General features: G+C 50.9%; 2 protein-coding genes across 6 annotated transcripts in view; one reads left to right on the forward strand and one right to left on the reverse strand.

Moving 5' to 3' along the window:
* PDXDC1 (pyridoxal dependent decarboxylase domain containing 1) overlaps nt 1-1,998 on the forward strand; it is a 140,167-nt gene extending 138,169 nt beyond the window's left edge. For all 4 annotated transcript variants that reach the window (XM_058680329.1, XM_058680330.1, XM_012927459.2 and 1 more), the window contains 2 exons: nt 37-141; nt 427-1,998. In XM_058680329.1, coding sequence (XP_058536312.1) covers nt 37-141; nt 427-677 — 356 coding nt within the window. In that variant the 3' untranslated portion in view covers nt 678-1,998. The remainder of the gene's footprint in view (nt 1-36; nt 142-426) is intronic.
* A 416-nt stretch (nt 1,999-2,414) lies between these two features.
* On the reverse strand, nt 2,415-17,874 carry NTAN1 (N-terminal asparagine amidase). Of its 2 annotated transcripts, XM_004586796.2 has the most exons (10): nt 17,686-17,874; nt 12,387-12,489; nt 12,245-12,310; nt 11,838-11,946; nt 9,076-9,149; nt 7,316-7,369; nt 6,286-6,339; nt 5,285-5,382; nt 3,065-3,178; nt 2,415-2,759 (listed from the first exon to the last, which is right to left on the reverse strand). In XM_004586796.2, exons 1-10 carry the CDS (start codon nt 17,764-17,766, stop codon nt 2,580-2,582), a joined length of 933 nt encoding a protein of 310 aa, XP_004586853.2. In that variant the 5' UTR covers nt 17,767-17,874; the 3' UTR covers nt 2,415-2,579. The 2 variants fall into 2 exon arrangements, with proteins under 2 accessions (XP_004586853.2, XP_058536461.1); XM_058680478.1 differs by lacking the exon at nt 12,387-12,489 and having other exon boundaries at nt 17,686-17,819.
* Nucleotides 17,875-22,594: the final 4,720 nt, after the last annotated feature.

A 22,594-nucleotide genomic window follows, 5' to 3' on the forward strand; every position in this document is an offset into this window, starting at 1 on the left:
TGCCCGGAGCACACTCCCACTCCTCTCTTCCTGCAGGCTCTCTCGAGTCCACTGAACACACGTACGTGTACAAAGTACAAGGTACGGGAGTGACGCCACCTCCGACTCCCTCAGGCATGCGCACCAAGCCGAGACTTCCAGGTACGTTACACCCCCACTGCACAGGCTTCCCTGTAAACATCCCTGGGCAGCATGCCATAGAGAAGGACCTGGGGTTCCTGTAGCTGCCGTGAGCTGTGGCTGTTCCTTGCGTTTACGGCCTGGGGAGCAGGGTGGGGTCAGGAGCGCAGCTGTCGGTTCTCTCCACAAGCCTCGATCCTGCACTTCTGGGGCTTGTCCAGCAGTTACCACGAGACAAAGCCATTGCTTTTTGGGTGGTCAGCCTGTGTCGCATAGGCCTCCGCCCAGCTCATCCCCCCTCCACAGGCCAGAAGCCCTTTAAAAGGTCCCAAAGAGGCTCAGACGCAGTGAGTGAGACGAGCTCTGTCAGCCACGTGGAGGACTTGGAAAAGGCGGAGCAGCTGGCGAGTGGACCGGAGCAAAGCACGCTGGAAGCCCCTGGCCCCGAGCAAGCTCCGGGGACATGCAGCCCTCAGAAGACCGGGGCCCTGCCCACCGGGGCCCAGTCCCTGGGAGCTGACTGCCCACAGGTGGAAGAGCCGGAGAGCTTAAGATAAGCTCAGTGTTGGGTTCGGGACCATGCTGTTGTTCAGGGAAGATGAAGTGATAATGACAATGTGAACCAGGCAAGTACACGAGAAATGACTGTTTAACTGGGATTTTTGCAAAAAAACTTGTGCCTGAGAGCCAGACTTTCTGGGAGGGCAGTTGGCTTGTCAAGCTTGGTGTTTCAGAACATCCACCAACTGTTGTTTGTCTTACTCAACTGTAGTATTACCATTTTCCCCCAAGTTACATAAACACTTTTATTCACAAAGAACACTTAGAATTTCAAGTGCTTGCTACTTGAAACCCTTACTCTTATCTTTCTAACCATAACTGTAATAAGTTATTAGGTTGCACATGACAACTTTCTGGTGAGACAGCTTTTGTTTGCATGCTCTGCTGTCCACCGGCAGAGGTGAGGTGAGGCGAGGCAGCGCTCCGGGCCCCGTGTGGGAGTCGGCCTGCATGCCTGGGTGCTGGTTCAAGAGAGCGGGTCTGGGGTGTAGCTACAGGAGCCCCTCCTCCGTCCTGCTGCTGCTCTTCCCGGAGCTCTAAGTACGGACTGTGTCCACTCGAGCTGTGGCAGCCTTCCCTCTGGGACTGTCTGCCAGAGCCATTTCTCCCTTTCTGTTCTCTGTGTAAACAAACAGAAGGACTGATCTATTAAGTATAAAACCTCTTCCAGGCCCACCTATGTATATTTTTAAAATACTAGTAAGCTTTTAAATTGGCACGCCAAGTACAGGTTGTGCTCATTTCTGTTTAATATCTGAAAACCTGACGATGCTACCCAACGGAGCTAACATCAAGGAGGCTGTCCAGCCTCACTGGAGTCCAGGTGCCCCGGTAAGTGTGCGCTCACCCCAGCAGCAGTCAGCCCAAGGCCAGAGACAGACTACTAGCTAAACTACTGTCCTTTACACTTGTCTAGAGTGATGGCCTTGTGCCTTTTTAGTGCAGCTAAGTCAAGTTCCGGGAGCTCATGTGGGGGTGAGGAATGGATCCTGGGTGTGGTATTAGAAGCCTTAGTCACTACGTCACATTAAGCCTCTAATTACACTGATTATATGGATTCTGATATTTGGAACTTGTCAAGGTGCAATCTTTTTTGCCGGGGGTAGTACAGATGATTAAACAAAGTCTTCCCTGTTTATTTGGTGCAATGAAGTATAATGTAAAATCGGGGAGGGGTAAATTATCACCTTTAACAAGATTAATTTTTAAAGGTTTTATATATATATTTGGAATTGTTAAATTGGTTTTGGTGAAACAAATTTCACCCTTCAGATATTATTTGAATGTTGATTTCAATAAAGATTCTTAAAATTGGTACAGTGAATTCTGTTTATAAGTCTATTAATATTAGGCCCGGCAACCTTCTGGAGGCAGCTTTAGAAAGGCACAAGGTTTCTAAAACTAACTTGTGTAAAAACCACAACTTGGGCATTTTGACAATCTTACATGTGATTTAATTATTAAATTAAATTTAGTCCTCACATTGAAAAGCAGCAAGCTCAATGTTTCTGAAGTAGAGCAGTTTTGAAGTGTCTATTTAAGTTCTGATTTACATTTAATTATAATTTAATTTTACTGTTGTAAATATTGTTTTTCAAGCAAACTCAGTTTTCATTTAGCAGAATAAGAAATGCTTACCTACATATCTGCAAGAGCCCCAGCGGCGACACAGGTAGGTTCTCCTCTGCCCCTTCCAGCTGGACGTGAAAAAGTGCATCTGAGCAAATGCCTTGGCCAAAAGAAGATTTTATTGTGAAAACCATCTGAAAGGTACTGCGTAAGGAGGGAGACCTCGAGGACCCCACGCGGAGAGGCCATGTTCACCAGTTCACACTCCTCCACCCCCAGCAATGGTTTGTATCCTGCAAGCAAGCTGCTTTCTGTGGTAACTCCTAGCTTCAGCTTCCTGGAGAAGAGATCTTTTCCCATAAGCCATCTTCGTTTTTTCTGTAGAGCAGAGCTTTGTTTCCAGGAAACAGTGTGTTGGTTGGAGATGGATACTTTTTTAAAAACATTAAGGTAGATCTAATGTGTTCAACAAAGTGAGGGGGCTCAGCCAAAGGTGAAGTGGAAAGATTCTGGAAAAAAAAGATGAGTGTTGAGAGAGAATGGTGGCCAGGCTCTGTTCTCCTGTGCTCTGACACAAAGCATCTTAAACATGCAGAGTATTCGCAGACCACTGCCTGGAGGAAGTGAAGTCTGCCGCACTTACGAGGAAAAACCAGTTACCTTCTTTCCCAGCTGAAGCAGTCAAGCGGACACGCCAGTGGCAGCCACACAGAACGGGAAGCAGCTGTTATCTAGTATAAACCCTGGTTTTTTCTTGCAAATGAGGCAGCCAAGGTCCAGAGATTAGGATTTTTCCAGCCAAGTAAACTCTCACCTCTAGTATTTGCTTGTCATCTTGTTGCAACCAGAAATCCACATGTGGAAATGGTGTCCAGGAATACGGTCCTATTTGAAGTTGTTCTGTCTTTGAATCATAAATGCTGATCATCTTGAAAAGAACATTTCAAGGACAGAATTTAAGGCATTTTACCTACTTCTCCAACTCCACTGTTAGTTTAAGCTCCAGTGTAGTCTAGTAAGACTTTAGGCATTTATCTGGAAGACAAGCTTCTTAAAAATTCTGTCTTGCATGGAACACTCCCAAGGTGACCGACAGTGTATGTTACTGTGCTAAGCCCGGACAAGGCAGTCTTCCCCACTGTGGCTGTAACCCTCAGACTCAGGTCACAGGTGTGGGAATCAAAGGGCCTCAAGCCTGGGCCCCTCCTGGCTCTGTAAAACACTGCCACCTCATTTATGCCCCAGTCATCTGGTAACTTCAACATACATAAAGGTGTGGCAGTTGGGCCCAGGGGTTAAGACACTGCTTGGAATGCCGCACTCCCTTGCAGAGTAGCTACGTGCCAAACCTGGTTCTGCTGCTCACTCCCAGAACCCCAGGGATGGGGACCCTGGGAGGCAGCAGCAACTAGGCTCCTGGCACCATCGGAGAAACCCAGGGACCAGCCAAAGAGACTTAAGAATTTGGGTGTTAACCAGTGCACAGGAGCAGCTGTATCTATGGTTTCTTGTGTTTCCCAATATTTTAAATGCATTCAAAAGAAAACAATAAATAGTTTGTAAAAATCTGCCAATGGCAGTTTTTAGCTTAACTAGTGATATTCAGTTACTGACATAAGTTCTGAATACTAAGACTATTATGCTACTTAAATTGTAGAAGGAATTCTAAAAATGTTAAAGGGTTGGCAAAATAAATCAGACTCTGAACATATTCTGTGAAAATGTCAGCACATTCTCTTCTGGGTATGCTGAATGCAGTTTCTGTTTTTTCATACTTTGAACATTTTTTACAGAGTATTTTTGGACCAGTGCTGTGGTATAGCAAAGGAAGCCACTGCCTTCAACACCAGCATCCCCTATGGGTGCCAGTTCTGGTTCCGACTACACCACCCCCGAGCCAGCTAGCACTACACAGGAGTTCGAGGCCTCCTACGAAACTTCTGACCCAGCCCCTTGCATCCAAGTGGGGGAGCTTAACGGCCAGGTGGTTCACTTTCCAAGTGTGAATCATCCCTCCACCTCGCAACTCTGCTTTTCAAGTAAATAAATCTTAGAAAAAGGAACGGCTAAAAGTTAATTTTTAACAAAATGCTAGCCAATCTAAAAGCACCCTAAGGAAATCAGACTTTCACATTAATTTGCTTATTCTTTTGGGTTAAGTAAATCACTTGAGCACATTACTCTCAAGTGACTTGTTCTAAAGACCTGCATGATCTAAGTGCAGAGTAAAGAAGGTTCCTTCCTGTTCCCCTCTCTGCAGGGACTTAAGAACCGTTCAATCTGGATGCCATGCATTCACAGGGGACCTCTTCCTGAACCTGGTGCAAAGCTGGTGTCCATTACTCTTCTGAGGCTGCGTGGAGGGCCCTGGTAATGCACAGCACTGAGCAAGCGGGTAGTGGCAAGCACTGTGATGTAGCCGGTGAAGCCACCACCCGGTTGCCCACTTCCCAAGGCAGAGTGCTCAGACTGACTGCCACTTCTGCCCCTGCGCATTCTGGGAGGCAGCAGCATGTCTTCAAGCACTCGACATCTGGATGGCATTCCTGGCTCCTGGCTTTGTCCGGCCCAGCCCCTGCTAATGAGGACATCTGGAAAGTGAACCAACAGACAGATTTCTTTTCCTCTCTGCCGTTCATTTTTTTTGTTTGTTTGTTTTGGAAGGAGGAATTAGACACGGAGGAGAAAACAATTTCCCTCCACTGATTCACACTTCCAAGTGGCCAGAGCTGGGCCAAAGTTGGGAGCCAAGAACTTCTTCCAGGTCTCCCACATGGATGCAGGGCCCAGGCACTTGGACCATCCTCTGCTGCTTTCCCAGGCACATTGCAGCCAGCTGGATGGGAAGTGGAGCAGCCAGGACTTGAACTAGCTCCCACATGGGATGCCAACACTGAAGGCTTGGCCTGTTGCCAAACACTGTTCCCATCCTTTGAAAGAATGAAACTGTTCTTAGGTCTGTAACGCTTGCAGCTCTGGCCCCTGGCGCTTTTTTTCCTCCTTAACCCCTCAACACAGAAGGTTTCAGACTCACTGGTCCCCCGGCTAATGCCCGCGCGGCTCGCAGCTGCTCCTCTGGGCCTCGGTCTGGGAAGGATGCTCGATAAATCTCTGCAGTTTGAATGTTGACAGCTGTGAGGGAAAAGATGCCCAAGTCAGGGGTTAGTGCTGCCTCACACTCCTGCCACTGTGGACAAGGCACAGAAAGAGAACAAACATTCTTTGGTAGCCATAGCTGCCAGGAAAAGGGTGGAGGCCTGCGCCAGCCTGGGTAGGACTCTGGTCCTTGTGGGACACTCGCAGGCTGTCAGGTGGGGCAAGGCCCGGCTGGCCCTTGCCCAGGTACATTTCTGTAGGGTGCAGGGGTGGGAGGATGGCCTTTGTCATGCGGCAGTTACAACCAAATAATCAAAAATTGCATCCACCACCCAGCTAAATAAATATTACAGGTATGGCAGACGCCCTGGGCAGTTACAGCCCCACCTTCTTGTGCTGTGTCTTAGGAGGCCTGGGGACAGGCCGGGGGAGGGCGGGGAGACTGGGCTGCTCATTGACACTTTCTCTGCCAGGATCTCATCTCATATACAACCTAGCCCCTTAAACAGAATCCCGCCTCCTGCCCCCTGGCGGTACCAAGGCCTCCTGACACTGAGCCTGCTCTGTTAGTCACACACCACAGACCACACTGCCACCAGCGATGGACCAGTGGAAGGCGCCATGGCCTAGGGATGCTGCAGCGCCCCCTGCTGTACACCCATGATGCCCACACGCGGACGGCACCTACGACTGGGCACATCGCAGGACTCTGCTGCACAGTGTTCTGGCCCAGTCCTGCCACATGGGCACGGTCAGCCCTGCGGTCTGGGAGCTGGGGCCTTCGCATCCACAGCAAGTAGAAGAGCCAAGATTTGAACTCGACCCATCATATACTGACAGAAGTGGGCACCACTAGTCTGTCTTGAGGCGGACTGTCACCTGGAGCCCGCTTATCAACATGTGACCAGGCTTCCAGCCCCAGGGGAAAATGTCACTTACCGATGCCATAAATGATTGGAAAATGGTTTTCATTTTCTTCCCGGTCATTTAATTCTAGTGGTTAAAAAATAAAATAAAATAGAGATGATTTCAAGAAATAGTAAGCAGTGAGATTTGTTCACTCTACAACAAAGACTGAGGAGGAGGTCCGTGGTCAAGGGGCAAGCAGGATTTCGAGACCCTGCCATCTCCACGGGCCCAGCTCCAAAAACCCCATGCCCTCTTCCTCTCCGACATCCAGAGAGGCTCCACAAAACCCCAGTGAAGAAGCTGGGCCACTGAAGGGGCTGGCATCCAAACTGAGGCTGACTCAGGGACAAACAGGATCACTCCAGCATGGAAAAAGAACATCAAAGCAATGGCAGACCAATGCCTGGGCTGGGTCCTGTAGAAGGGCAACAGTGAAGCCTGGCTGCACCCCACAGCTTTGTATTGGGGGAAAAAGGCAAAACTGAGCCAAGACGGCCTAGTAAACATGCCAGCCTCGGGGCCAGCGCCGTGGGGTGACAGGTTAAACCTCCACCTGTGGCACCAGCATCCCATATGGGCACCGACTCAAGTCCAGGATCTACCTCTAATCCAGCTCCCTGCTACTGGCTTGGGAAGGCAGCAGCAGGTGGCCCACGTGCTTGGACCCCTGCACCCACATGGGAGACCTGGAAAAAGCTCCTGGCTACAGGCTTTGGCCCAGCTCCAGCCATTTGGGGAGTGAACCAATGAATGAAAGGTCTATCTTCCTTTGCCTCGCAAATAAAAATAAATCCTTAAACAAAAAGAGCACCCACATCAGCACTTGGGTTAGATGCCCAGTTCCAGCTGCCTGCTAACATACATCCTGGCAGGTGTGGTGATGGCTAAAGTGACTTAAGTTCCTGCCACTCACGCGGAGGACCTGGGCCGAGTTGCTGGCCTCTGGCTTTGTTCCCACTGGGCCACTGCTTATCATTAGGGGAGTGAACCAGTGCATGAATGTGCTTTACCTGTTTTTCAAATAAGCAAAAAAAAAAAAAGTTTAAAAGGCAGAACTTACCTGTCACACATAACGTCACTAAATGAATATCATCTTCCTGTTTGTCAAATTCACCTACAATGAGAATTTCCAAACTGCATGTAAGAAAACCTTCTAAGAGCTGGCACTGACACACCAGGTTAAGCTGTTGCCCACAGCACCAGCACACCATGTGGACTCTCCGTTCAAGTCCCAGCTGCTTGGCGTCCAATCCAGCTCCCTGCACATGTGCCTGGGAAACAGCACATGGCTCAAGTCCCTGGGCCGCTGCACCCGTGGGAGACCCTGAGCGATCTCCCGGCTTTGACCTGGCTCAGCTCCAGCCTCTGAGGCCATTTTTTGGACATGAGCGAACAGAATATCTAACTCTGCCATTCAAATAAATCAGTTTTTTGAGGAATATTCTAATGAGTACAGCACTGCTGAACAAGGCAAGGGAGGAGGGACGGAGCCAGATGAGCACCCGCAGGCCACCACCTGGCCCTGCGGCCTGGAGCCAGCTGACGCCCTGAGCCCTCAATGCCCAGTGACTCGCCCATTCTTAGCCACCAACTCTGAACAAACAAGATTCATTGTGACAGGTCCGGGGCACAGCCAAATCAAAGGTGACATTTACTCCTGTCCTAACAAACTTCTCCCTCATCCCGGGTCATTCAGAAAAGAGAAATCTCGTCTATCAAAGCTTTTGGAAGATGCAGGGGAGGATAAGGACTTCTGAGGGCCCGGTATCTTAGCTGGGAATATTTGTTGTGTTTCTGCTCATACTCCTATGCATAGCTACACTTGTACCCGCATGTTTTATGCTCACTTAGTCCTGGTTGATTCTGGTTTTGTTTTAAGATTTATTTATTTTTATTACAAAGTCAGATATACAGAGAGGAGGAGAGATGGAGAGGAAGATCTTCCGTCCAATGATTCACTCCCCAAGTGAGCTGCAATGGCCGGTGCTGCGCCAATCCAAAGCCAGGATCCAGGAACCTCTTCCGGGTCTCCCACGCGGGTGCAGGGTCCCAATGCATTGGGCCGTCCTCGACTGCTTTCCCAGGCCACAAGCAGGGAGCTGGATGGGAAGTGGAGCTGCCGGGATTAGAACCAGCGCCCATATGGGATCCCGGGAAGTGTTCAAGGCGAGGACTTTAGCCACTAGGCCACGCCGCCGGGCCCAGTCCTGGTTGATTTTATACAGTGTTATTTTCCAATATCCTTCAAACCTTCCCTTATTTTTCAGTGACGACGTAAGTACTCTTCTATAGCGAGATACTAGATCGTTTCCTCCTGTAATTACTCTTACTGCTCATCTGTGGCAACGCGTCTCCACGCTCGCTGCACATCACTTTCTCAGAACAGATGCAGGTCAGAGGACACGAGCCTCCCAGGAGCCGCGGCGCCAAGCACTGGCTGCCCGTGCTAAACAGACACACGATGCCTTGTGGGTGCTTGGGATTTTACAGACATTTGCTCATTTAAATGGGAAAAACACTGGTATCAACATGATTTTACTTTTCAGTACATTAAGGACATGGCTGCCGGGAGGGGGACTGTATACAGGGTATTTACTGCCCTGGAATGCAGCAAATGCTATTTTGAAAGGAAATCCTGTCGCTGTGCCCACAAGCCCCGGGTAATCTACCTAGCTTGGTGCTCCTCCACCTTGTAGGATGGCAAGCCCTGCACCCCTACTTCCTGATGGTGCCCCATGTATGTGTTCCTCAGGTGTTCTTTACCTCAAGCAAGAGGGTCCAAGTGTTTGTCAAATTCTGGGGAAAAGACAGTGAACTTACTAAGGAGTTGATGGGTGAGTTTCTGCGACAGCTGCCTGTCATCACTGAAGCCGCCCACAAGGTGCACCTCCAGCCTGGAGAGAAACGGGACAGTGGTCAGGACCTGGGCAACACGTGCCCAAAGCCTGCGGGCCTTTGTCATGCTGGACATGGGTGTGCATCTCTGTGAGGCCAGCCTTGCACCCGGGACCCTGCTGACTGCCAGACGGGCCCGGGATCCGCTGCCTCACCCAGCAGCTGACACGCTACGCTCCTGCACATGTGCTTCAGCCACAGGTACCCCCAGACCCTCCACAGCCTTCACCAAGCAGCAACTAGGCCACAAGCAAGAGAGCTGTCCTGGCCAACTGACAGAGGAGGAAATGGAGTCTACTTTTTAAAGCTCTGACGAGGGGTCCACCACATCAGATTTTCTGTGTTCCACTGCCCGAGATAGGGGAAGCCTGCCGACCATATCCCCTCCCTCAGAAGTCCTGATGCACGCTAGCAGAGCGAAGGACTAACAAGCAGTAGGCATCTCACACAGCAGCTGAGAGTCCACTAGAGGGGCCGGCACTGTGACCTAACAGATTCAGCCACTACCAGCAGTGCTGGCATCTTGTATGGGTGCTAATTCATGTCCTACCTATTCCATTTCTGATCCTGTTCCTGCTAATGTTCTGCAAAACCAGTGTAAGATGGCTCAGGTCTTTGGGCCTGCACCCATGTGAGAGACCCAGATGGAGTTTCTGGTTCATGCTTTGGCCTGGCCCTGAAGTAGGGAATGAACCAGTAGACAGAGTATTGATCTCTCTGTATCTCCCTCTACCTTTCAAATAAAATCCATCTTTAAAACAAAAATAAAAACATGCTGCATCTGCCGGCATAATGGCTCAATTGGCTTATCTTCCATCTTGCAGCACTAATATCCCATATGAGAGCTGGTTCAGGTCCCAGCTGCTCCACTTCCCATCCAACTCCCTGTTTGTGTTCTGGGTAAGTAGACAAGGAAAGTCCAGAGCCTTGGGCCCTGCACCTACGTGGGAGACTCCGAGGGGGCTCCTGGGTTTGGACTGGCTCGGCTCCAGCCATTTGAGGGAGTGACCCACCAGCAGATGGAAGACCTTCTCTATCTCTCCTGCAAATCTGCCGTTCTAATAATAATACTAAAAAATAAATAAATACTACATCCCATATCTGAGTGCTTGGCTGAGTCCCACAGCCCCTCTGTTTCTGACCCAGTTTCCTGGGCGTGCCCACCATGGGCAACAGCAGTTGATGGCTGCAGTAACTCGGGTCCCTGCTACCCACATCCCAGGACCCCTGGATGCAGCCTGAGCTGGCCCTGACACTGCAGGTATTTGGGGAGTGAACTAGTGCAAAGATCAGTGTCTGCCTTTCAAACACACACACAAAAAAGCTCTGGCCAAATCCTATGGTTTACCACAACAAGGCTAGCTCTCCTCAACTCTATTTCTTTCTCACAGCCCTTAACAACCTGGGGAATCAGTGAATGACTGCCCTACTTCACACTACCTTCTATGCAAACTCTTAAGGAATGAACCAGAACCTTCCATGTTCCTAGTACAGTGTTGCCTCAAGGAAGTTTCTAGAAGTTACCACCAGTGATGCCAGCATCACCTCTGTTCCATTTCCAATCTAGTTCCCCGCTGCTAATGCCCAATCGCTGGGGCCCTCACCACTTCCATCAAAGACAAGGATGAAGCCCCTAGCTCCAGCCCTGGCTGTTGCAGCCGTCTGGAACATCTGTTCCCTCCTTTCTCCGTAACTAACTTTCAAGTAAGTAAATAAATCTTTAAGCATGCATGTGCATGCACACACACACACACACACACGTTCAATAGGAAGGTCTGCGAGCTGCAGCTTTGTTGGCGCAGAGCGACTCAATGAGGACTGGGTAGTAATCACACTCCCAGGGTCAAGGGGCCGGGCGTGCACAGAGACCTGGCTGCGTAACTGGCTGGGCTGGGGCACGCTGTGAAGCCAGCCAGCCCAAGTTAGGTTTAAGAACTGATTGCTGCAGTGGTTGGCACCCGGCAGGCCTGCCCCCCAGATCTCAGCGCTGTGGGGAGCCCTGACCACACTAGCTCTTCCATTTCCTACTAATCATGCACACACTGCCAGGGAGGTGATGGTGCTGCAGGTGCTTGGGACTCTGCAACCAGGTGGGAGACCCAGATGGGGTTCTGGGCTCCTGGCTTCAGCATTTCACATAAAAAAAAATGATGTGCTGAGCAGTGAAACAGCATTTCTCTTTCTAACACCCAAGAGTCTAGCCCTGGATGGCTGTCTAAACCACTAAATGACCACCCCACTCAAAACTGCTTACTAATTTACACCATTTTTTTAATCGAACAGGAAAGAGCCAGACTTCTGAGTTCAACCACTGGGCGCCCAGGGCCTTCTGCGTGTTCCTTTAATGGCTAAGACTGCGGAGCAAATGGCAGCACTGCCTGCCCGGTCTACAACCTGCCTGAGGGCTGGAGGACAGGGAGGGAAGTTAGACAGCCAGGCCTGGGGCGGGACCGGCATCGGGCTGGCTGTGTTGGAGGCAAGAAGACTCCGCCGGCTCTGAGGCGGCTCTTAGCCAGCACTCAGCAAGGACCCACTGATGTGCAGCCTGAGAGGCAGGCCCCAGCTGCACGTGCCCCTCGTGCAGACAACAGCTGCCACTGCTAGACCCCACAGGGCACTGGGGAACATGCCTCCCCCAACACCAGCCTGCGGTTCCCACTCCCACAGCAGAGCAGTGCGGCGCTCACCTGCCACTTTGAGACTGGTTGGGAATAGACTTTATGGAGTTCATGATCAAGGGGACCTCGGCTTTGGTGTCGGTTCCATCACAGTGTGTCAGGCAGGTAGCCCCGTTACCTGAAGAACAAGGGGAGAGGACTTGGATCATTCCCGCCATGAAGCCTGCAAGCCCGGGCGGCTCTGTGCACTGGGGCTGTCCGCACTTGACTGTCCAGTGGGACGAAGGTAGGCAAGCGCGGCTGCCCAGCCAAACCATTCGGGCCGGGGCCTCAGAGATGTACCATGCAGACTAGGAAAAATCTATGCGAAGTCAGGTTTCCAATCAGACACCAGGAAATGAACATAAACACAGGAGATGGTCCCCAACATTGGGTCGCTTTAAGTAACAGGTTTGCCTTCACCTCTCTTATCATACCTGTGTGCCTCAAGACCACAATGTGACAAGTGGTGGCATCATCAGAACCCAGAATGGAGATGGAGCCTGTTTAGAAAAGAAATAAAATAAAATATCCAGTCGCTTCCGGGGGTACTGCCCAATTCACTGCTTCCTAACCTACCATCCTTTGGGGAGGTCACTGCCAGCTCTCTTTGCTGAACATACAGAAGGCCCTGGGGTCCCACTGGTTGAACAGACTGACCTCTGAGAAGTCTGGCTCTTTCCTGTTCAATTAAAAAAAAATAAAATAGTGATGTAAATTAGTGAGGGACGATGACTGGCAGGGCGGGGCAGAGCGAGCCAAAGTGCAGTGTGAGTGGGAAACGCACCTGAGGGGGGGCTGTGTGCTTCCTGACAGCGCGGCCCCCAGGAGCAGTCAGCCAGGACAATGCAAGCAAGATGAGGCAGGGCTGATTTTTTTTTTTTTTACCCAATAAAGCATGATTTTAGCACTCAGGAATTAAGATGCGAAAATCCTTGATCACTGTTCTTTACCGACCCTGCCAGTGTGCAGGGCGGTGGCTGGGAAGCCACTTCCCTATCCATTCGAGAGAAAGCGGGGCAGAACCCTCCTGTCCTCTGATTGAGCACCTGCCCACGGAAACGTGCACTAGGGAAATGACCCACAACTTCCTAATGGCTGTTATTTACAAGAGCAAAAACCCGAGAGCAGCGACAGTATGTAAGGAAACCCCACAGGGCCAACATACGCCACTCAGGGCAGAGCCACAGCAAACAAAGGCTGAAGGCAAGTTTCCAAGTGCTAGCTGAAAACCAGCAAGACACAAAAGTACAACATCTCTAAAGAGCTCTAAGTCTCCATTACTACAACGATGACAGGCTGTGTCACCACTGCAATAAAGACAGTTTCTTACCCTTATCCCCAAATGTGTACTGTTAATAATGGCAGAGGTGGGGCCCGACGGCGTGGCCTAGCAGCGAGAGTCCTCGTCTTGGGCGTGCCGGGATCCCATATGGGTGCCAGTCCTGATCCCTGCTTGTGGCCTGGGAAAGCAGTCGAGGATGGCCCAAGGCCTTGGGACTCTGCACCCATGTGGGAGACCTAGAGGAGGTTCCTGGATCCTGGCTTCGGATCGGCAGAACACCGGCCGTTGCGGCTGCTTGGGGAGTGGTTCATCGGACAAGATCTTTCTCTCTGTCTCTCGTCCTCTGTATATCTGACTTCACAATAAAAATAATAAATCTTAAAAGACAAACAAAAAATAATGGCAGAGATGGACAAGCAAATAATTATAGAAAAGATATTAAGCATCAAAGATTTCTGTAATTGGGACAGGCGCTGTGGCACAACAATTTAAGCCACCAGTTGCAACACCTATATTCGATTCAGAGTGTATGGCATGAGACTCAGCCCCTTCACTTAACATCCAACTTCCTGGGGAGCGGGGAGGGGAGGTAAGAGGCACAGACAATGGCTAAATCCTCACCTTGCATGTGCTGGGAACCCATATGGGCACTGGTTCGTATCCCGGCTGCTCCACTTCCCATCCAGCTCCCTTGGCACCCTACACCCACGTGGGAGACCCGAAACAAACTCCTGGCTTCAGAATGGCTCAGCTCTGGCTGTTACAGCTACTTGGCAAGTGAACCAGCAAATGCAAGAGTTCCCCATCTCTCAGCTCTGTAAATCTGGTCTGCCTTTCCAATAAACCTTTAAAGAAAAAAATCCAGCTTCTTACGATGAACCTGGAAAGGCAAATGATGGCCAGGGTACCTGGGGGCCTGCCACCCATGTGGGAGATTGGATGGAGCCTAGGCTCCTGGTTTACTGCCTGTTGTAGCTCTTGCTTTTGTGGGCATTTGGGGAGTGATCCAGTGGATGGAGGATCTCTATTTCTTTGCTCCATCTTTCAAATACATAAAAATCTTTTTAGAAACTGTCTAATTGAATATATTGTTACTCAGTAAGTCCAGGCCCTCCCCCACAGGAAAAAAAAAAAGGCTCCAGGTGGTTAAATACTTCAATAAAAAAAAATGGGTACTTTTTTCAAAAACACACTTGGGCAATGCCAAGGCATAACATAATTGCTTTTTTCCTTGCAACAAGTGAATGAGCTGGTGCAAATCTAGGTTAGTGTTTAGTTGTTTTAGAAAAGAGATGTAATAAATGTAAGGCCCAGTTGCTTAGTTATACATTGTTCTTCTTTCATTTTTAAAGATTTATTTATCTGCAGGACAGATTTGGCAAAGGCGGGGGCGGGGATGAGGCAGGGAGAGGGAATGGAAGAGGGAGACCAAGAACCTTCTGGTCCAGACAGAAGCCAGGAGTTTCATCCGGGTCTCCTAGGAGAGTGGCAAGGGCCCAAGCACTGAGGCCACCCTCTGTTGCCCTCCCGGGCTGTTAGCAGGGAGCTGGATGGCAAGTGGAGCAGCGCCCACACTGGATGCCAGACACAGGGTGTCATTACCTGCTTTGCCACAGCGCCAATCCATTTTCCTCTTAATAAACTTCCATCAACAAGAAGAAAAATAGCATGAGAACAAGTCCCTTCATTTAATTAATGAGAAACACATGTGGCGGCCTGCGCTGAAACTCAGCATCCACCTGGGACCCCAGACCGCCTCTCACCTCCTTAGCTCTCTGCTCACTTCACCCAATAGAGTGTAAGATCCTCCTGCACTCGATGCCTGATGCCTTTTGCTTTGTTCTCGGAGGGACTGTAAGGGGTGGGGGACAGTAGGACAGGCAAACTGTGCACAAGTGGGCCACCCCTAAAGCCAAGTTACTGCTGAGAACAACCACAAAATCCTCCTCTCCTCAACACAGGTCCTACCATTTCCCCAGGAAATACAAGCACAAAAGACCAAGAACAGCTCTCCAAAATAACCCGAGGTTTTCTGTTTTCACCTTCCATCTTAAGAAATGAACAAGCTTAGCCAAATTTCTTTTTGGGACAACACGGGCACCAACGTTACAAACCCACATCCTTTAGCAAACACAAATAGCCTGGCCTTTCTCAACTTCAAATACTCTTGGGACTTTGATGTTCACTGAAAACGATCTGTACCCCAAGCCTGTCCCCAGTTTCCAATTCCTATTCCAAGGTGCTGTTCTTGAAACCAAGGACTTGGCGACTTCCTGCAGAGTATCGGGGTTCTGCAGACAAAGCCATCTGTCACATCTCCTCCCCCTTCCTGCTGCCTTGGGAAAGCAGTTCAGACAACACCTCAATGCATGTGGCTGTGTGCCAGCCAAACTTTATTTACAGGTGACATGAACATATGAATTACATGTGGCTTTCTGCCATTCATCTAAAACACACTGTTGATTCCTGGGCTGCACAGAGCTGGCGTGGGGCGGGGCAGGGCAGCAGGCTGCAGCCTCCATGGGAGCACACGCCCTGGGCCCCGCCGTCAGCACCTTTCTCCCGTGCCCCTGGGGAGCAGGTGAAGGTGCTCTGGGGGAGAAAACCACCGACACGTGTGCCTCTCCACGCCTAGGCCAGCCCTCCCTTCTACTACATTGAAACCACCACAGCTTGTGAGCAGAGCACACAAGGCTCCTCCCCTCCTGCCCAACAAGGAACCCCTCATTCTCTCTCCTCAACACGCCTGTAAGAGGAATGGGTCTCCACAACACAGAATTGTTAGGCCACAACGTTCCTCGGAGAACAGCCACCGTGGTATGTGACCATGTCCCCATTCCACACAGCGCGCTGCCCTGAACGCACATATCACTGTCCGTCATGGACACTGCAGAGAGAAAAGCACTCACCCACATTCGCCTAGCCCGTGTGTGTGAGCGAACAGGAGGGTACAATGGTGCTGCCCAAAAGCTCGGGTCAGGGATGGGTGGGTACCTGGCAGCGGAGACCCCTGCATCCCTCCTCAGCTCGGGGTGCCTGCCACAGCCCCCGCCTCCTGCTGAAGTACACCCCAGAAAGTCTGGTCCCTGCAGACTGAGTGCCAGGCTCCTGGCTCTGGCCTGGCCCAGCCTGGCCATGTGGGCATCTGCCGGGGTGAAACAGCAGGTGGGGGCTCTCCCTCTGAGCTTCTGCCTCTCAAATAACTTTATGGGAAAAAAAAATAGAATAAAAGATGCTTACTTTAGTGCAAACCAAATTTTGGAAATCCATGCATAGCTTTTTCCTACACGGATGTACCATGAAACTTTTTGAACAGTCCTCAAACACATGAATTTCAATTTTTTTTGCAGAAAAAAATGAACTTTTAATTTCTACCTTCCAGGAATTTTTCTAGAGTGTCTTCATATATGCAACTATCTTGAAGTGCATGCTGAAACGGGCCACCCTCTCTCCATCGTAACCCCTGTCACCCTTCAGCCCGTCCTCAGGGTCACCGCTCACTCACACATGGAACAGTTACTGGGGCACACACTATGCCAGGCTGCACACTGAGAAGCAGAGACAACTACTCCCTCCGTCTCCCATCCGCCCGAAGCTGGGGACACCGACCACCGAGTTAACCAACAAAACGAGTAACATCACCACCCAATCACCCACCACCACCACAGCCGAGACGGAGGAGCCACCAAAACCCGGACCGAACCCCAGGGGGCACTTCCAGAACAGTTTAAAGCGGAGCCCATCCCGCCACCGAAGGGCAGCACCAGGACGCCACGACGGGAGAAGGGTCAGCCCCGCACACCGGTGCCTTCAGTCCACCGACCGACCGAGACCCATAAAGTGGATCTGTGGCAACGGAGGCGTTCGGTTTAACATTTTAATCAGAAATTCTTTCCCAACAGCGCCAGCCCCAAGCACAGAGCCAAGGTGCAGAGGTCTAAGTCGAGGACAAAAGCAGGAAAAACAAAAACCCGTGCATCAGGGCGTGGTCCTCGCCACAACCCCAGCTGGGGAGAAAGCGGCGGGGGGGGGTTTCCTTGGGCTAAAAATAACCGGGTGCGAGTCCTGGGCCTAGGGGGACCGGGGCTGCAGACGAGAGGTCCAAAGACAAGGGGACCCCGCACGACACCCCTGCAGAGTGTCCGAAGCTCATTCTGCAATAAGTTCGGCCACGGGGCGTTCTGGACGGGGTGGGCATTCCACACGCGTGCCTGGGAGCCTGCTGGGCCAGCACACCCAGACCTGCCGAAATGGACCCCAGTCCGGGCTGGGGAGGGAAGGGCCGCCTTGCCTGGGAATGGGGGTTCCCGAGGGTGCCCTCTGTGCTGTGCGACCTTGGGCAAGACGCCTAACGTCTCTGGGTCAAAGAGAGAGGCTCGGCAGATTCCTCCCCACCCTCAAATGCCAAGAAGGCGAAAGCTCGGCGGAGCTCCAGAGCGCGCCGGGCTCCCGAGGTGCCGCCAAGCCCCTCGCGCTGCGCCAAGTTTAAACCCTGTTCCCGAGGAGCGCCGGTGACGGCGGCAGCCGGCGAGGAGCGCTCCCGCCGGCTCCCCTCGGGCCCGACCCGAAGCCCCCGCGCCGGGCTCCGCTCACCTCCAGACACGGGTGGGCTCGGACGAGGTCCCCGGCGGACTGCGGCAGCCGCACGCGCTGCCCCTCCACGAGCAGCGGCATCGCCGAGGCGGCGGCGGCCTCCTCAGCCCGGGCCGCCCGCCGCCCCCGCCCCGTCGCGAGGGCTGACGGGAAGGAGAGTCCGGACCGCGACGCGGCCGCCCTAAGAACTGGCGGGGAACTATAGGGCCTGGAGCCGCACGGCCTCACGGGAAATGTAGTCCAAGCGCAAGGAAGTGGCGTCAGAAGGGCCAGCCACGGATGCTGGGAAATGTAGTCCCCAAAGCGTGGGGGCATAGAGTGCATAGAGGCAGGCGGAGAGGGCACCCGGGAACGTCCTCATGGGTGGGCCAGCGTGGCCCGAGGGTGGGTCTCGGGATCAGCCATCTTACTTCACTTCCAATCACTTGCTTCTCAAGCGTGTGGACCTTTGCTCCACTTTGAGCTTGGAGCCTTAAACACAAAGGTTGTGCTGCCCGATAGTGTTGTATTCGGTAATGGACGTAAACCTATTCCACCTGGAAAAATACGCCCCTCACCGTCCCCCCACCCCCGTTCTAGCCCCACCCTTGAGGCCATCAGTACCACTCTGGGTTCAAGCGAGGCACACCCACTGAAGGACCCCGAGCCCAGGAAATGACAGTGTACCGCCCTCTGCTGAGACAAGTGCCCCCATCCCTGTGGAGGGAGACCCCTCACCGCAGGACTCGCAAGCCGATCCAGCTCCACAGTAATTGGCGGTCAGGCGGCGCAGGGCAATTCACACGGAGCAGAAACCTCATCAGGATTCCTCAGCTGTGCTCCATCCTCTTCCTTCGGTCAACCTCCCCCTCCACTCATATGGCCCACTCAACAAAAATCCCAAGTAGAGAACAGTTCACGGTGTCCCCCAGCCCCCCCAAGTTCTCGCTGTCACCAGCACTTCTCACAAACGTTGAAGGCAACACCATTCCCGGTATTATTGCAGATGGAGTAATTGCCCACCCTGCACTACTGCAGATGCAATAACTCACCCACTCCTACAATGATGTTGCAAGTTTAAATCCAGCTTTGTATGACTCCAGTCAGTGCTAGACGGTGGGACTGACAGCCACTCCCTGCGCCGCAGGGAAGGTGAAATCCCACATAGATTTGACTTGAGCTATCTGAGCAGCTCAAACTTCTCTCAGCTGGGTTTCTCATCTGTAGAACAGCACCTGTTCTACAACCAGCACCTGTCGCCCGGCACTAAGGTGCAAACAATTGCTGGCACTGGAACTGCAGTCAAGGAGGTGCACTTTGAAATGTGTAGGTTGAGAATGCCCCGTGGTTCCTGCCGTTGGTCAGCTCTTGTCTGCTGGCTCAACCTAGGTCAGTCCCAGCCACTGTAGCCTTCTGGAGATGCAGCTGAGGATCTAAGAGCTCTTTAAACAAACTTAACAAAAAAAAAAAAAAAAGATTTTAAAATGCAGGATTAATACAGAGGGAAAGAGAACTTTTATCCAATAGGTCACTTTCCAAATAGCCATGAGGGTTGGAGCTGGCCTGAAGCCCGGAGCCAAGAGCCAGAAGCTTCTTTGTGGTCTCCCACATGGGTGCAGAGGCCTGTGCACTCGGGCTATCCTCCGCTGCTGTAACAGAAGCATTAGCAGGGGGCTGAGTCTGAAGTAGGAACAGCCTGGACTAGGTCCAGTGTCCACTGGAATGCTGGCAATATAGGTGGCAGCCCCCCAAAAAGGAACCTGCTGGGGCAAACTTTGCCCCAGCTGCAGCTTCATCTGCTGAGAAGAAGTACCAGGTTTTAATACTCATCACACAGGCAAAACCTCTTCTCACTAAAACAGGAACCTCAAACCTACCTCCAAAGGTAGAGCATCGCAAGCCCAAATGAGACACGAAGGGGGGTGTTTTATTCTCTAAACGAAAGGCACAGGCAGAGATCTTTCACCTGCTGGTCTTTCTCCAAATGGGACATGCCAAAGCCAGGGGTCGCTAATGAGTGGCAGGGACCCAGGAACTTCAGCCATCACCTGCAGCTTCCCAGGCTGTGTCTATGCAGAAAGCTGCAATGAAGCAGTGCATGCTCCCAAAGCCACATTGTGTTGAGTGCTCGCCATGTCTTAGGACTGAAGGCTACACGCCTTACAGATCACTTGGGCCACGAGTGAAATGGGCTCTGTTGGACCCAGGTCCAACTGTGTTTTAGAAAGCTCTGGAGGGGGCGCTAGTGCTTAAAACAGGTTAAGTAACACATTATAGGGCCCTGCACAGTAGCCTAGAGGCTAAAGTTTTCATTTTGCACTTGCTGGGATCCCATATGGGCACCAGTTCTAATCTCAGCAGCCCCGCTTTCCATCCAGCTCCCTGCTTGTGGCCTGGGAAAGCAGTTGAGGACGGCCCAAGTCTTGAGACCCTGGCATACCTGTGGGAGACCCAGAAGATGCTCCAGGCTTTGGATCAATCAGCTCAGCTCCAGCCACTGTGACTTTGTGGGGAGTGAATCGTTGGACGGAAAAATCTTCCTGTCCTGTGTGTATCTGACTTTCCAATAAAAATAAAGAAATCTAAAAAAGAAAAAGTAACACACTACAGGGTATAGTGCAATACTCAATGGCTCAACCCTCATCTTGCAAATGTCAGGATCCCATTTGGGTGTCAGCCCCTGTCCCAGTATGGCCTGCAAAAGCAGTAGAGGATGGCCCAAAGCCTTTGGGACCCTGCACCATGTGAGACCAGGCAGAAGCTCCTGGCTCCTGATTGGCTCAGCATGGCCTTTGAGGCCATTTGGGGAGTGAACCAACTGATGGAAGATGTCTCTCCTTCTCTCTGTATATCTACCTTTCCAATAAAATCTTTTAAAACAAAGAAAATAAAGGAAATGGATTTTGGCCTTGAAAGACTCTCCAGGAAAATGCTTCCCGACTTCATCACATGACAGCAGACCTCAGAGAGGTCAGGAGAGCTGTTTGCTGTTGGTCAAATAGCTCGTTACAAAGAGAGCCAGTGTGACGTCCAAAGCACGATGAAATGCCCATTACTTCTTTTACACTTGCAGTTTCAGTCATGTCTCAGGAAGTCCGCCCAAGGCACATGGGCCAAGCCCAGAGCCTGCAGGCTCGCTTCTGAGAATAAGACCCATTGTGCTCCTATCACTTCCAAGGAGGATCCCACAATTTCTTTCCCACAGCTTTTCCTTCAAAAGTGCTTGTTTCTCTTGGACCTGCTTGGCTAGACACTCCTGACTGGATGTGACGAGCAAGTTGCTGACAGTTGAGGCACCTGGAAGCCACCCCATCAGAGCAGGCACTTATTCCTCAACACTTATTTTTTTTTACTATTTATTTATATTGGAAAGGCGAATATAAAGAGGAGGAGAGAGAGAGGAAAATCTTCTGTTCGATGGTTCACTCCCCAAGTGGCTGCAACGGCTGCAGCTGAGCCAATCCGAAGCCAGGAGCCAGGAGCTCTTCCGGGTGCAGGGTCCCAAGGCTTTGGACCATCCTCTACTGCTTTCCCAGGCCACAAGCAGGGAGCTGGATGGGAAGCCGGGATTAGAACTGGCGCTCATATGGGATCCTGGTGCATACCAGGTGAGGATTTTAACCACTACGCTATCGCGCCGGGCCACCTCAACACTTCCAATCCTGCCATCCTATTTTCCGCTTTTCAACTGTGAGGTCTCAAGAGCAGGTTTCCATGGCAAACACGACACGTCCATGCACCAGACTGGCAAATGAGTACATGAGCACAGAGAAAGGACATTTATGTGAGAAATCTTTTTTTATTGGAGTTACCCTCCGTATCGGCATGATGAAAGTCTCAAATTACCATGTCTTCATTTTATTGTTACAATGCAATTTTTCCCCAAACTCCTTTCAAATTATATAGATCTACTTGCACACATATCCTTCTACTTTAAAACTACTCCCCGACCAACAAAGACCCCACCAATCCTCACCCATGAGCTCTGCTGAATACATTTGCTCAGTTTATACAGCACACATATCCTCACCTTGCCAGGAGATAAAAAGAATCTTAAGATTCTTAACAACTGTTCTCCATGTCAATGAAAGAAAAAAAAAGTCTCCAAAACCCAGACACCTTTAAAGCATTAAAAATTTCTATTTTCCAAAAAGATATTTACAGGTTCGAATTCAGACTCTATATTCCCATCAATGTAACTTGTAGAAGAACCTTAGGAAAAAGGAAGCAGTTCATTACAAAAGATCTATGATCAAGAAAATATTGCTTGCTTTTAAATAAATACAAAGTGTCAGAAAAATAAATAGGCCTAAACATGGCCATTTTCACGAAGAAGTATACACATAAGCAACCAAGTGGGTGGGGGAGGAATACGCTGGAATTTCCAAAGGCCTCCAGCAGAGGCAGCTCACATTTGGTTTGATGCCCCTCCCTCGGGGCTTCATTATAAAAACACAGACTTTGCCAGGCAAGGAATCACTGAGCCACGTCCACACTACACACAGCCATCCGGCCCAGATCGCGTCCACACCACACACAGCCATCAGGCCCTGGCCATGCCAGCAGCACTGGCCCATCTAATAAAATGCACCCACCAAACAGCATGCAAACTGCTTCCTTTCCTGTGTTTCTCTGCGTTGGTTGACTGATGCGGGTGAAGGGTGAAGTCGCATGCTGACCCGATGCTTTCAACGTCAAGCTCATTTTCAGTCCTTACAATTGGCAGTCACCTGGGCTTGCATTTTTCTTCTAAATTCATTCTTTTTTATTGTGTGAATTCGCTCTCTCTTCCCACTGCTGGCTTTAACAGGTCTCTGAAGTCCAGATCTCGGTCAGAGTAAGCTCTAGACGCCAACTCTCGGCCTGGCTTTTGCTCACTTTCCCTTTATCTTCTTTGCACTCCTTGAGATCCTAACACAAATATACAAAC

This window comes from Ochotona princeps, chromosome 24 (genome assembly GCF_030435755.1).
Source record: "Ochotona princeps isolate mOchPri1 chromosome 24, mOchPri1.hap1, whole genome shotgun sequence".
Classification (NCBI taxonomy): domain Eukaryota; kingdom Metazoa; phylum Chordata; class Mammalia; order Lagomorpha; family Ochotonidae; genus Ochotona; species Ochotona princeps.